General features: G+C 39.0%; 1 protein-coding gene across 1 annotated transcript in view; it reads right to left on the bottom strand.

The window, feature by feature from the left end:
* DYNC2H1 (dynein cytoplasmic 2 heavy chain 1) overlaps positions 1-11,506 on the bottom strand; it is a 155,798-nt gene extending 144,292 nt beyond the window's left edge. Inside the window, exons 1-13 of the mRNA XM_054390673.1 lie at positions 11,306-11,506; positions 9,409-9,579; positions 7,997-8,132; positions 7,572-7,690; positions 6,875-7,019; positions 5,893-6,125; positions 5,501-5,635; positions 5,301-5,414; positions 5,022-5,133; positions 4,728-4,852; positions 3,258-3,433; positions 1,714-1,909; positions 401-496 (exon numbers count right to left, since the gene is read on the bottom strand). Coding sequence (XP_054246648.1) covers positions 401-496; positions 1,714-1,909; positions 3,258-3,433; positions 4,728-4,852; positions 5,022-5,133; positions 5,301-5,414; positions 5,501-5,635; positions 5,893-6,125; positions 6,875-7,019; positions 7,572-7,690; positions 7,997-8,132; positions 9,409-9,579; positions 11,306-11,506 — 1,959 coding nt within the window. The remainder of the gene's footprint in view (positions 1-400; positions 497-1,713; positions 1,910-3,257; positions 3,434-4,727; positions 4,853-5,021; positions 5,134-5,300; positions 5,415-5,500; positions 5,636-5,892; positions 6,126-6,874; positions 7,020-7,571; positions 7,691-7,996; positions 8,133-9,408; positions 9,580-11,305) is intronic.
* Positions 11,507-13,759: the final 2,253 nt, after the last annotated feature.

The raw sequence follows: 13,759 nt of genomic DNA, 5'->3' as shown, positions 1-13,759 counted from the left end.
CAAACTTAATACTAATTTATCTCCAGAACAAAGTAGATGTCATTTTTACTAAAATAGACCAGAATAATATTATTTTATACTGCTAAAACAGGAGTTAAGGAAAACAGATATTAAGGAATTGATGACATTGTGGTTAATGTGGAAGTTTAAACACTACAAATAATTCCTGAGAGAGCATATTATATTAATATCCAAAGTAAGAAGAAGTAAACAGTTGTTTAAATGACAATATAAAAAAAAAAAGTCCACTCTCTTCAATAAATGATAATTAAACAGATGGTGTTGCTTGTTTGGGAAGGATGCAGTTTAAAAGTCCACCAATAAACACACAGAAAAGCAGCACAGATGTGCACAGATACCATTGAAATTAAAAACACAAAAGAGAGGGGAATTCTTTCACCTTAATTATCTGTTCAAATGCCAGAGCAGATTGTAACATCATTGGTTTCTGACTCTCAATCATTTGTTGATCAATGGAATTATAAAAATGTGCCACCTGTAAAAATGCAGAAATTACATATACAAGAACAGATAAAAATATTTGTAAATAAATGTAATACAGAATATTTCTCAAAGTATTGCCCAATCAATACCATTAAGAAATGAGAATTATCTATAAAAGGAAAATATTTACAAAAATATGTATGTAATGCTAATGTGATCCTACCTTCTTCTGGTGATGAATTCTAACAGCTAAAAAAACTGCTACTTACTTACTTAAGTGAAACAGTCTCAGTCTCTGATTTATTTTAAGCGGAACAGTTCCACTGTTTTATGCAAATGTAGGAATCTATTGCCATGTCAGAGGCTGTCAAGCATCCCAGACATCTGCCACACAAAAACTAAAAAAAACCCTGTTTATTTCCAGAGTGGCAGCTGGGCTAAGAGGGATACCCTACAACTCCATTTAGTAGTCCAAACAGACATTAAGTTTTCCACTTGCAGACCTTGTGTCATCTCTGCCTTATCTGTGCAGATATCTGAATCTCAATGAAATGGAATTAAGCCTGTGGATCTACATAATATATCTACCAATATATACATATTTATTCTTGCAGCTTACAGTAACAGAAAGAAATTTGACATGGGTATCTTGCAGACCTTGTGTCATCTCAGCCTTATCTGTGCAGGTATCTCAATCTCAATGAAATGGAATACTATGTGTATCTACATAGTATATCTACCAATACCTACATATTTATTCTCGCAGCATACAGTAACAAAGAAATTTGACACGGCCTTTCAACTGAAATACAGCAGAAATGTAGCAATAAGTCCAAGCAAAAAGAACCCACCAAAAAATGCAGAGACATTTCCACTACAGTACTTTCTAATATATTTTCAGTTGAAAACTAGCAATGGCGAGGACAAGTTGGATACATCTTATGACACTTTTCCTCAGATATAATAATCAGAAACTGAGATTCTATTGAGGAGATCCATTAAATTTTGTCCTATTTTTGTATATCCATACAATAACTTTGTGTGACTTTAATGCTATAATTCATCTGGTTTCAAAACAAGACACATTCCAAAATTGTAAAGCATTTCACTTTTCTTTTCTTTTAAGGACTCAGACAATCTATTCCAGAAACAAGTCACTTTCTGACAGATCAGCAACACAAAAAACACTTAACTACACAGCCTAAAAAAGTTCTGCTGCTAACTCTGAGAATTCAGAACAGGAAGGTATTATGGCATTGAATCTTATACCTGTTTGAGGATGACCGCCTGTTTATAGAACTTTTGTGCAGTGTCTGCAACACGTTGTATTTTAGTTGGTACAGCAAAACCCAGTGCTGACAGCTGGCGCACTTCTCTCAGGAGAATCACCAGTCGATCTGAATAAAGTATGTTTAAAGCTCCAGATTTGTGATCCAACTCCATTACAGGACTATTGGCTTGGATGCTAAAACAAAATCAAACGTATTATTTCATATATAATTTGGTATTGATCTTTTCTTCTTATACTAATATAATAAATAATTCTAAAGAGCTTGATGTCATCCTATCACCTCTCTCTCTGTTTATTGGTACTTTAATTTATTAATTTACTCAGAAATTATTCCAGTAGTCTTTCTCTTAATTCAAAACCCATGAACACAAGTAGAAATGAACAATCCCTACTGGTTTTGCTCACGAAGATTTTTCCAGCTTGTTACATTAGTTAGCATGGAACTTAAATGTTTCTCAAACACACTGGATCCCTGAGCAGACACACTATGCCTCAGCCTTCAGCACTGCAAAGAGGAAGAAATACTCTAAGAGAATCAATCCAAGAACCAGGACTTGGATCAGTGGAATACCTTAGTATACATAATCATATGCTAATAAGACTACCAGTCTACCTTTAGATTTTACTTCTTTTTTTCTTTCTGCTACAGTAATGCTTCTACCACCATCCCTCTAGGCTTCCTTCATTTAAATTTCAGCTTAACTCATTTTTCCACTTTTTTTCTCATCTTTTTCTTGTTCCCCTATCTATTGCATTCCCCTTCACAGTGTGCCATCTATTTTCAATTAATCTCTTCAGATCTTTTAAATTCTTACAAAAACAAAATTTTATGGTACTAATAAATTAGATGTCTGGGTTATACTTGAGTGCTGAATCTGCTTATTTGTAATATTTGAGGGGTTTTAATAAAATAAAAGTTTACACAGAAGTATCAACTCCTGTATTCTCTGAAACTATGTGCAAGCCTTTTTCAAAGAAAGCTTGTAACACTCAAGAGATGCAGACAGAAGCTATGTGGCCAATCAATTAAAAAAAAATAAAAAGGAAGTTAAAGTATATTGTAATACCTACTGAAGTAATTTCCTTATTTTGGGGAACAAAACTCATGAGGGTTAAACTGATTTCCTTACCCTTCTTTCATCTGCTTTATTTAGACTGCAGAACTTCTTTGGAAAAACAATTTATTGCTCTACATGCTTCATTTCTACATCCACAGCTATACTCTAATCTCACCTGGTTTCTAGACATTATCACTGCATGGATTACGAGGGATAACAACTAGTAACAAGAAGCAAACAAACATGTCTTTCACTACAGATGGCAGCAGAAACTACAAGATTAGTTATTAACACTCTCCAGTATACTTCACTTTACAAACCAAGCCTGGAAGGATAATGAAATGATAATAAACTTACATTTTGTTTCTCCACTCATTCTCAATTCTGCAAATTCTTTTATTTCCTTTGTCAAGTTCTAATGAATTACACCACAATAAATGTTATTTAAACACAAATGTATTTACCAAAGTCCTGACTTAGGATTTGATAATTCTGAATGGATATTCCTAGACCAATCATCAAATTGCTCTTGTTCATATGCTTTTAACTGCTCCAGAAAAGAATCTGCACTTCGATGAAAAGTTTGAAATCCAGCTAAATCAGACAGAAGAGCCTCTGCTAGTTTGATAGCATCACCCACCTTAAACGCAATTGTAAAGAAAAGAAGGTTAATTTCCCAGCATTAAAATCAGAAAAATCACAACAAACATCAGTATTACAAAAATCCAAGTGGGTTTTAAAAAATAATTAGGAAAAAAAAAAATTATTCCTGACTTGTCTCCCAGATATTCCAATTCCCATGACAGTAAATTGGGTCTGAGTAAGTTGTCCACCACAGGTATCTACAAATATTAATATATCCCAGAGTACCCCACCTGATCTTTAGTTAATTCTCCATAAGGGTACAGATCTTCAATGCATCCTTGGTTGCACCTGTAAGGCCCATGTCAATACTAAAAGGTATTTCAAATGAGATTTCACATCTATATGTGGATAAATTAATGGACAGTCTAGTCAATATAATCAATGAAAGTTTTAAAGCAATTAAAAAATTTAACAAGCCTAATGTTGGCACATAGCAGCCAAACTGGTCTCTAGGTCTTTAGCAGACAAAACAGAGGAAATAATAGTGAAAACTGAGATGCCACTGTTCTCTCCATAGAAACACCTTTTAAGACCTCCATCTTTCCTCTAGTCAGCTGAAATAAGCATTTGAGATCTCTGCAAACCACAGGTGAGTGCCAAACAAATGACCTAATATTTATTCTGGGATAAGTAACTTCTATTCTCATTCAAATCTATAGCTATTATGAATGACAGTCATGTATACAAAAAGCATTTTGCTTTTAACTAGTCAATACTTCCAAAAAAAATTTCCAGAGTTTCTAAGTAAAGTGCAAATACAGACTGAAAAAAAATAGCATAAGTTAAAATAGAGTCAAATATGTTCTAAGCTCATTCTGTTGTAAGAGAACACAGAACATTTGACATTTGCTTTCACTACAATCTCTGTGGTAAATTCATTGCCAGGCACTGATTTGAAGAGGGCACTACACAAGTTAGTAGCAACAAGTCATAATTAGGGTGTCAGAATCTGTTAATCTTTAAGTCTCAAATGATGTACTTTTTAAATGCAGACTGGGGTGTAAAATTTAACAACAATAAAAAATTCCTCTCAGAATTTTGGTCTTTTTTTTTTTCCTAGAAAAAATTAAGTTATATAAGCAGGCACTTTCATGTATTTCAAAATTACTGTTTTCTGGGTCAGTTAATAAGATCCAACATAGAAAGCAGCACCACTGATAAAGAATCTTGATTGTATAACTCCAGGGAATTCCACAATTTTTCTGTGGGGAATTCCCCACAGAAATCTCAAACACCACGTTTTACATTCTGTGATAACATTCTGTCTAAACAGTAACAGAATCTGTTACCTTCAGCTCCAGCTGCCGTACCCATACAATATTATTGACAACTTCAGAAAGGTTTTTGCCTGACAGTGGTCCAGACACATCACCAGGAACACCATGGCATCGAGTTTCAAAGTCTGTCTGGTAGTCTAACACAAGCAAAAGATTCATGTTAGACCAGAAACTGAACAGAAAAAGATTAAAATTACTGCTACAGTTGTAAATATATATTAGGAATACTGACATAATTCTTAAATAAAGAATTCCAGTATTTGAAAAAAGATTAATGCAGTTGAACAGTTTTAAACACATTTTTACCTTTGACATAATCTTGAAGTCTTGCTAATAATGTTTCCCTTTCAAAAAGCAATTCTTTGCTAATATTTGGATGCTTTATTAGCTCCTTATATTTCTGAAATGTTTGAAGAAGCTGGAAGATGAAATTTAAAAAATTAAACATATTCTGAGACTACTCATTAGTGCTGTTCCTAAGTACTGTCTGGTTCTACATAATTATTCCTGTGCTCTAAAGTGACTCATCAAGAATTCAGTAACTTTATATTTAGGAAAGTTTCCAGAATTGAAAAATATCCATACCTGCTGAGGACTGTCCTGAATTTCTGCAATAAATTTCTTCAATTTGCTTGCTATTTTTTGTTCTGCTGGTGCAATAATTTTTTCATACTGAGAGACTGCTGCTTTCCACAGTGGCTAGAAACAATGACTTCATATATTATCTATATACGTCACACAAACTTAGAGAAAAAATGTGAATAAATTAAAAACAATCATTATACCTCTGTGTAAGGATTATAGTGTATAGGATTTAGACCAGCAAAGGGTTCAAAAACATGGGTAAGACATAAGGCATTTAGTTCTCCAGTTGGTAAAAAGAATGTAAGTTTTTCATGAAGTGTTCTAACAGTTAGCACCTGTAACGGAAAAAATATTTTAGACATCCAACATATTTTTACAGACAACTTAGATACAGAAACAAAATGCACAAGCAGCACTTCCCATCCCTCTCCGTTTTACACGAAACTTTTGAAGAGGTGAAATAAACATGAATCATAGAATGCTATCTGACTCTGAAAATGTTACAGAAGTGTTTTAATTCCCCTTGTAACTTAAAACAATGTTGTTTAATTTTGTTTCTAATGAAATATACGTGTGTAAGCTGAATCTTTACCTCATCAAGACGTTTGCCAAGTTTGGCTAACGATTCAGGGAAATATTTCTCATTTTTCCACGGATGTAGAGCATAACGTTGCCAGAGCTGTCCAGTTAGGTACTCACAAGCTGATACCCACTGCTCGCAAATCAAGATGCCGGCCTTTAGATTTTCTTTAACATTGTGAAAAGCATCCTCCCACAAATTCAAAGCTGATAATTTTCTCTGCACATATCTACCTAATGAGCCACCTAGAACACAAAATTGTATACAAAAGCAGTATGTTGTGTTTATTCCTTTAAACATCACACCACATTACAGTCACCTTTTTAAAAAATTAGTGTAACATCTTGATTTTAAATCACACAAATGTACCGATAACTCATTAGTTTGTTTCAGATTCAATACATCTCTTAAACACCTCCAAGTTAAACAGAGGTTGGTGCAGCATAGGAAGCTGATGCATTTGCATTCTGTAATCCACACATGAACACATTTGTCTATCAGCAGCGATGGCAGTAGCTGGCTGCCCCCTGTAATTCTCCCCTGCCAGCAGCAGCAAACTCACTGTCTTATGCCTCTCTCAGAATGTGGCACTGCTGTTAAGAGAATGAGAAGCGATGTCTCTTCATGTCCTGCTTTCTCCTCTACACAGACTGAATCAATCTTCAAATGGGGGGTAATCTAAATTAATTTTTCTCCTCTGAGGGAAAGGCAAGGAGCCAAAGTGAAGCAAGACAAATCCAGTCCACAGACTAAACGGTATCCAACTCCACCTTGTTACTATCTACCATCTTCCCAAGCATGTGTGAAGACAACTACCAGAATTGGCTGAATTACTGGGTAAGGCAAATAGTATTCATGGATCGTATTTAAAAGAGGAAAGAACCTTAATGCTGCAGGCTATCACTGCTGCTTTAGAAGGAGGAAGGTCTCTGATTAATGATTCATTTTACTTTTTTTCTCAACTTCATTTAAAAAAGACTCCATAAAGGATTACCTATTACATCCAAGAGATTATGCATGCGTGGCTGTGGATAAGGATCATGTTCTGTTTGTCTCCACACACCATCAACAGTATCCTTGGTAGCTTCCACCAAATCCACAACTTCAAATAAGGAGAGACTATCCAAGTTATAATAATCCTAGGAAAAAAATATCCTTACATAGATTACCTTTCAACTAATATTGCAGAAACATTTATACTTTTCTGAATATGGCTTTAATTTCTCAGTTTTACAGTTTAACAGAATATGGCATAATGCTCTCAACAAACAAGCATTTTTGTAAGTTTGCTCATGTGAAGAACACACTGATATTCAAACCATTATTCAAACAATTACTTTACAGGTGTTAAAAATTTTGCTTGGTAGCATTCATTATTATCATCTGCATGGTTAGTGTTCCTTTTTATAATTTCATTACTCAATTTCCAGTTCATAAACTGTAGCACACTGTTGTTTTTCTGTATCAGCTCTTATTCGATGGTCAAATCTGCTCCCAGTTAAACACTAGCATTCACCTGCACCATTGTCACATGAAATCACATGTGTTAATAAAAGGAAAATTTTGCCCAAGAAAAGAAAATTAAATAGTTACATATTCATATATTTGACAAGAATGTATATATACTGACATCTATTTCATACAAAGTGTGTTTTTTCTGAGTCTACAAATGTATCACCGATCAAACATACTTTTGCAATGTCCTCAAACAGGTCTTTAAAATGAGAAGCTCTCTCTTTACTACACCATTTACTTCCATGATGAGCACATTCTATCCAGAACTGAAATTCATCTGTTGGTGTAAGTATAGCTGCAAATAATAACAGAAAATGATTAAATATTAAATACATGACCAGTCACAAAAGAATACTTTGTACAGCAGATTTTTACTATATGAGGATGTAATTATCCTTCAACATCTGACTCTGAATAGATGCAGTTCATACCAAGAGACCAGAGCTGATCATTATTAATTCCAGTCTACTCACCACAACCTGTTATATTTCACACTCAGCAGTCACTGGGATAATGAAGACTGAAAAGTCTACTTGTAAATAATTTACTCCTAACTTTAAATTCTTTAAATTACTATAAAAGGAATAATTGCAAAACAAACCTCGCACATCATCTTCACTGAATTTTGTTCCTGTGTAATTAGGATCTGATCTCCTGAGAACAGTACTCAAACCAGCTTCAAGTTCACTTAAAAGTTTCTGGAGTTTGGGATCAAATGTTTTACTCCATCTCTCATCCTGCAATGAAAATTTTGAAAACTGTGAGTCGTGATAATTACTCTTTCCCTCCCATTAGTCCTAACCGTGGGATGATTTAATAATTCATTTTTACTTAAAGTCAAGAAAAGTGCTATATTATTTTCACTTAATTCAGAATAATAATGTAAATCAACTTTTATTACAAAATCATAAGCTAGTTGTTGGAGTTACAAAGGCAATCTAAAAAAATGTGTTTGAAATTCTTTGTTAATGATTTTTGTTAAGTTAAACAGATTTGGAGTCTACTTTGACAGTAGAAACTGGAAATTGATAGAATAGGATATTAAAAATTAGAGGGCTGGAGCACCTCTCCTATGAGGACAGACTGAAAGAGTTGGGGCTGTTCAGTCTGGAGAAGAGAAGGCTCCAAGGAGACCTTATTGTGGCCTTCCAGTATATGAAGGGGGCCTACAAGAAAGCTGGGGAGGGACTTTTTAGGATATCAGGTAGAGACAGGACTAGGGGGAATGGAATGAAGCTGGAAGTGGGGAGATTCAGACTGGATGTGAGGAAGAAGTTCTTCCCCATGAGAGTGGTGAGAGCCTGGAATGGGTTGTCCAGGGAGGTGGTTGAGGCCCCATCCCTGGAGGTGTTTAAGGCCAGGCTGGATGAGGCTCTGGCCAGCCTGATTTAGTGTGAGGTGTCCCTGCCCATGGCAGGGGGGTTGGAACTAGATGATCCTTGTGGTCTCTTCCAACCCTGACTGATTCTATGATTCTATGATATGTAAGAAATTACAAATATTGAAAAGCTGAAACTCTGCTTGCTCAGCTTATGAAATACAGCCATGGACATAATTTTTGGCATGAAAAAAACCAGAAAGGAAATACGTTCTTAAGTGGAACAGAAGAAAAAGCCTCAGAATATTTTTAAAAAGCACAACCATTAAAAATGCATCATTACAAATTAATTTAGAGCCTACAACACTTATCTGCCATGTATTAAAGGATCATAGCTTGCATTAAACAGAGCTGTACACTTAGTAAAAAACATAAATATACCTAAAACAAGGAAAGGACACAAGACTGGAGTTACTGGTGGACAGGAGGTAAGGAGCTCGTCTCCATTAACCACCACTGCCCCATGTATTCCACATTTCTAGTCAGGCATACCTACAACCAGAATCCTCCTTTCATTTTTACTGATTGGAGGTGAAGTACAACATAAAATAGTTATCTCAGAAGAGGAAACATCCTATGCAATTTCAGTAGTTCGATATAAATCTGCAGAACATTTGAAATGGCATACTGCTCACCTTCAGTAACACTGGTGCAAAAACCTGTCGTACAGCTTGATAAAGGGTGTTAATTGGTGAATCTAGCATAGATGACACGAGAATGTTACTATGAAGATTTTCTTCTGTAATTACATCGGGTCGTAGCTTAAAGAACACCAACACATTATTCTCTGAATCTGTAGCTTCAATCTGTAATAATCAAGAAGGCAGAATTTGTTTAAGAAATTATATTGACTACATATGGTACATATTGAACTGTGTATACCACTTACACAAATTATTTACAAGAAAAAGACTATCAAATACCATATTACTCCCCATGGGCTCTCATAACATTCTAGTAGTACCTGATTTGCACAGAAAATGAAAACTTTTATTATACTCATTCCTGAGTTCATAAGGAGCTGAATTCCAATATCAAATACATATTGCATTTTTCACTATTTCAATTTCGAAACAAAAAACTCCATATTGTGTCTTGAAAAAAAATAAGCAGGAAGTTTATCTTTTTTTACTGCATTTTTACAATGCATAACTTTGGTAATATTCTTCTAAATATGATTATTCCCCTGAATCTGTAAATGAATAGTGATTGCAAATCTCAGATTTCTCAAGGACAGAGAAAGACATGCTCCTTTATCAGCAAAATCATTAAATTGTAACATGACTGTTGCTCTCTTCACAGTCCATCTTAAGGATAAAGTTCCAAAAACTGCCATAGAACCAATTGTTGAAACTATTTGTGTCTGAGAAGTCATAAAATTTATTCATAAGTACTCTTAAACATTTGATAAAACAATACCAAAAAGATAATCCCAAATTCTGCATAGTTGTAAACATCTGTGAACCTTTTTTTTGTTAGAAGAAACACAGGGCTAGTATGGTATGAACAGCTTTCAAATTTACTGGATAGCACCAAGTTTTTAGCCCACCACCTGCAGACATTGCTTCACTGAGACAATAGGTATACATTACACCATCTTGCACAGTTGCTGTGTGGAATAGCATTTGTACATCAGACAATGGCCCTGCAGCACACTCCAAAAACTGGTCCTTGCAAATGTTCATTCTTACATGAATATACTTACATGTACTAGACTTCACAGACTACCCAGATAATTACACCAGGAGGTTTGTAAGTTACTGGCCCACACAACAGTTCACATGTTAAAGACCCCCTATGCTAGTCTTCAGTGCAGAAAAATAGTCATTGACTTAATAGACATTGTGTATCTGGTATCACAGTAGAATGATGGGATCAAGACTCACACTTTGCCTATATTACTCACAAGCACCACACACCCAGACACCACATCACACCCAGCAGTATCCACTCAGATGAGTTACTTGCTGAACACAAACACTGAGCAGGGCATTTCACACAAAGAACCTGGACACATCAATCAGCAAAATGCATGATTTGGACAAACATCCACCTTGGAACTTGTCAAATACCAGCCAGCGCACCACATATAGGGCTACATGTCCTTCATGGACATTGGCAATGCAATCCTTCCAGTCACCTGCCTGCATGTCCACAAACAACCTACACATTAGACCCCACTTGCCATTTGTGGCCAGAAAACATGCCACTCTCCAGGCTACATCGCATTCACACAGCAACAATACACAGCACATTAAAATTACCTATCACCATGGGCCCAGCCAACTAACAAATGTATCACACAGCTGACCATAGGGTTATCAGACTCGTGCCAGGACTTTATGTAGCAGAAACTGAGACCAGCACAGATATGTGCAGTAGGAAGTTATTTCCCAAATCAGATACCAGCCTTTTATGGCCACTAAACCGGGGCTGGACCCCCGGCTCTGCATCCCCAATGGCGCACTGGGATGCACTGCACACACTGGATCCATACGTGCCTGCACACGCTCGGCTGGACAACTACTGTACCTTGTTGGATGCGGTGAGCTGGGTGCCCGAGTACTGCACAACGAGAAGGAACTCATTGCCATCATCGAGAAAGTTGGTCAGCTCCGGACGGGAATGAAGCCCCGCGGCCAGGGCAGCGGAAGCCACAGCTGGATCCAGCCCGAAGAAGTTAGCAGCCGTGGCCGAAATAAAGCGCTTCCTCTTGTCTCCCTCCCCGGCCATGCTGGCAGGACGCAGCCCCGCCAAGTAGGATCAAGGCGAGGGTGAATCCAGAACCCCACGGGAGTTACATGGAGGTCTGATGGGCGAAGACCCAAAGGGCAGGCGGCGGTAAGCACGACAGCTCGCGCCCTGGTACGAAGAGAGGCCCGAGGCCTCCCGGCGTCCCTGCGTTGCCAGGACCTGTCACTATGGTGACTGAAAATGGCGGCCCTAGCGCGCTCGCGAGCGTGATCCGGGTGGCTACAGTCAAAAGCTTCGCCGCTACAGCAGCCGGGGAGAAGACGACGCTCGACGCGCTCGGTAATCGGCAGCCATGCCAGGATGAACGAGGGGAGGAGCAGGGCGGGGCGAGGATGAGCGAGGAGTGGGGCGAGGCGGGGCTGAGCCCAGCGGCGCGAGCAGCTGGCGTGCCAGCACGGTGTGGAGCTCAGCCGGCCGTGGCCGTGATTTTCGTCTCGGAGTCGTCAAAGCATCTCTCTTGTCATCAGCTGCATTACGGAGCACCGAAGTACTTGGGATGCTTCCTTCGCCCCCCGCCCTACTCCGTTACCGATTAGCTTCCGCTAATGAGTCAGTGTTTCCCGGGATCGCGCTGCTTTTGTACCACAAGGCAGGGAGAGATGGCTGCCCCCGCTGCGCTCCCGGCCCCAAGAGGTGGTGGTCAAGTGCTGAGGCCTTTCAGACGCCGGCCAGTAGCAGCAGGGAGACGCGGAAGCCTGTGGTTCCTCCCGGCTGAGGGACACCCACCCCACAGCCCCCGGCTTCTCGAGCTAGACTGGGCCTCGAAGGCTGAGGCAGGCTGCGTGGGACAGCTGGAAATAAGCCACACTGTGAGCGTGCAGCAGCAATACCACCAACTAACACCACAGAATAAATCTGAATCGCGATGATCTGCAGCCACGTTCGTACTTTATGCCAGGAGCCCAGCGGGGAGCTGGCCAGTGCTTGTTTACAGGGTTTCATTAGTCAGCGCTTTAGCTGTCACTCAATGTTTGCCAATGCCTTCAGCAATTTCCTCAAACTGAGAGAGTCTTTATGGTGAAATCCCATCTCTTTTTGGCTCAGAACACATTGCATTAGGTTGGAAGAGATTCTCAAAGGTCATCTAGTCCAATGCCCCTGCAAGTGAACTGGGATATCTCCAACTAGATGAGGTCGTTCAGGGCCCCATCAAGTTTGACCCTGAATGTCTGCAGGGATGGGGTCTCCACCACATCTCTGGGCACCCTGTTCCAATATTTCATTAGCCCCATTGTGGAGAACTTCCTCCTTATGTCTAACCTAAACCTACTTACATTACATGCTTTTCTAAAAGGTCTTCCCTAGCCTTCCTGTAGAACCCCTTCAGATATTGAAATGCTGCTGTAAGGTCTCCCCAGTCTTTTCTTCAGGCTGAAAAACCCAAATTCTCCCAGCCTTTGTAGAAGAGATGCTCCAGTCATCTTTGTGGCCCTATTCTGGACCACAGAATCACAGACTGGTAAGATTTGGAAGGGACTTCTGGGTATCAGTCAAACTGTCCCTGCCAGAACAGGATCACCTAACAGATCACATAGAAACACATCGAGCAGGCCTTGAAATTTCATCTCCAGAGATGGGGACTCTCCATCACCACTCTCAACAGCCTGTTCCAGTGCTCTGCCACCCTCAAAGACATTCCTTCTCATCTTTAGATGCAACTTCTATGTTCAAGTTTATGCCCATTACCTCTTGTCCTCTCACTGGGGACCACTGAGAAGAGTCTGTCCCCATGTTTCCAACACCCATCCCTAACATATTTGTAAGTATTAGTAAGATCCCCGGTCAGCCTCCTCTTCTCCAAGGTAAAGAGATCCAGCTCTCTCAGCCTTTATTCATACAATAGGAAAACACTCCAGCAGGTCCATGTCCTTCGGGTGTTGAGAACTCCAGAACTGGACATGGTGCTCCAGGTGAGGTCTCACCAGAGCAGAACAGTGGCAGAATCACCTCTCTCAATGCAATTTGCCCTCTGGGCTGCAAGTGCGCTTTGTTGGCTCATATCCAGCTTTTCGTCCACCAGTACCCCCAAATCCTTTCTTGCAGGGCTGCTCTCAGCTCATCATCCCCCAGCCTGTACCGATAACAAGGACTGTCCCGACCCTGTTGCAGTACCTTGCACTTTGCCATATTGAACCTGTTCTTTTAACTCGTCTTCCAGCCGCACCACACTGGTCGCAGATGCTACCCTTGCAAAGCGGTTTTCCACAAGCAGCCGACGCAACCACATGGCAG

The sequence above is a fragment of the Indicator indicator genome, chromosome 1 (assembly GCF_027791375.1).
Source record: "Indicator indicator isolate 239-I01 chromosome 1, UM_Iind_1.1, whole genome shotgun sequence".
In the NCBI taxonomy this organism is placed as follows: Eukaryota; Metazoa; Chordata; class Aves; order Piciformes; family Indicatoridae; genus Indicator; species Indicator indicator.
Note: the sequence above shows the minus strand (reverse complement) of the source record. Positions and strands in the feature narration are given on the sequence as shown.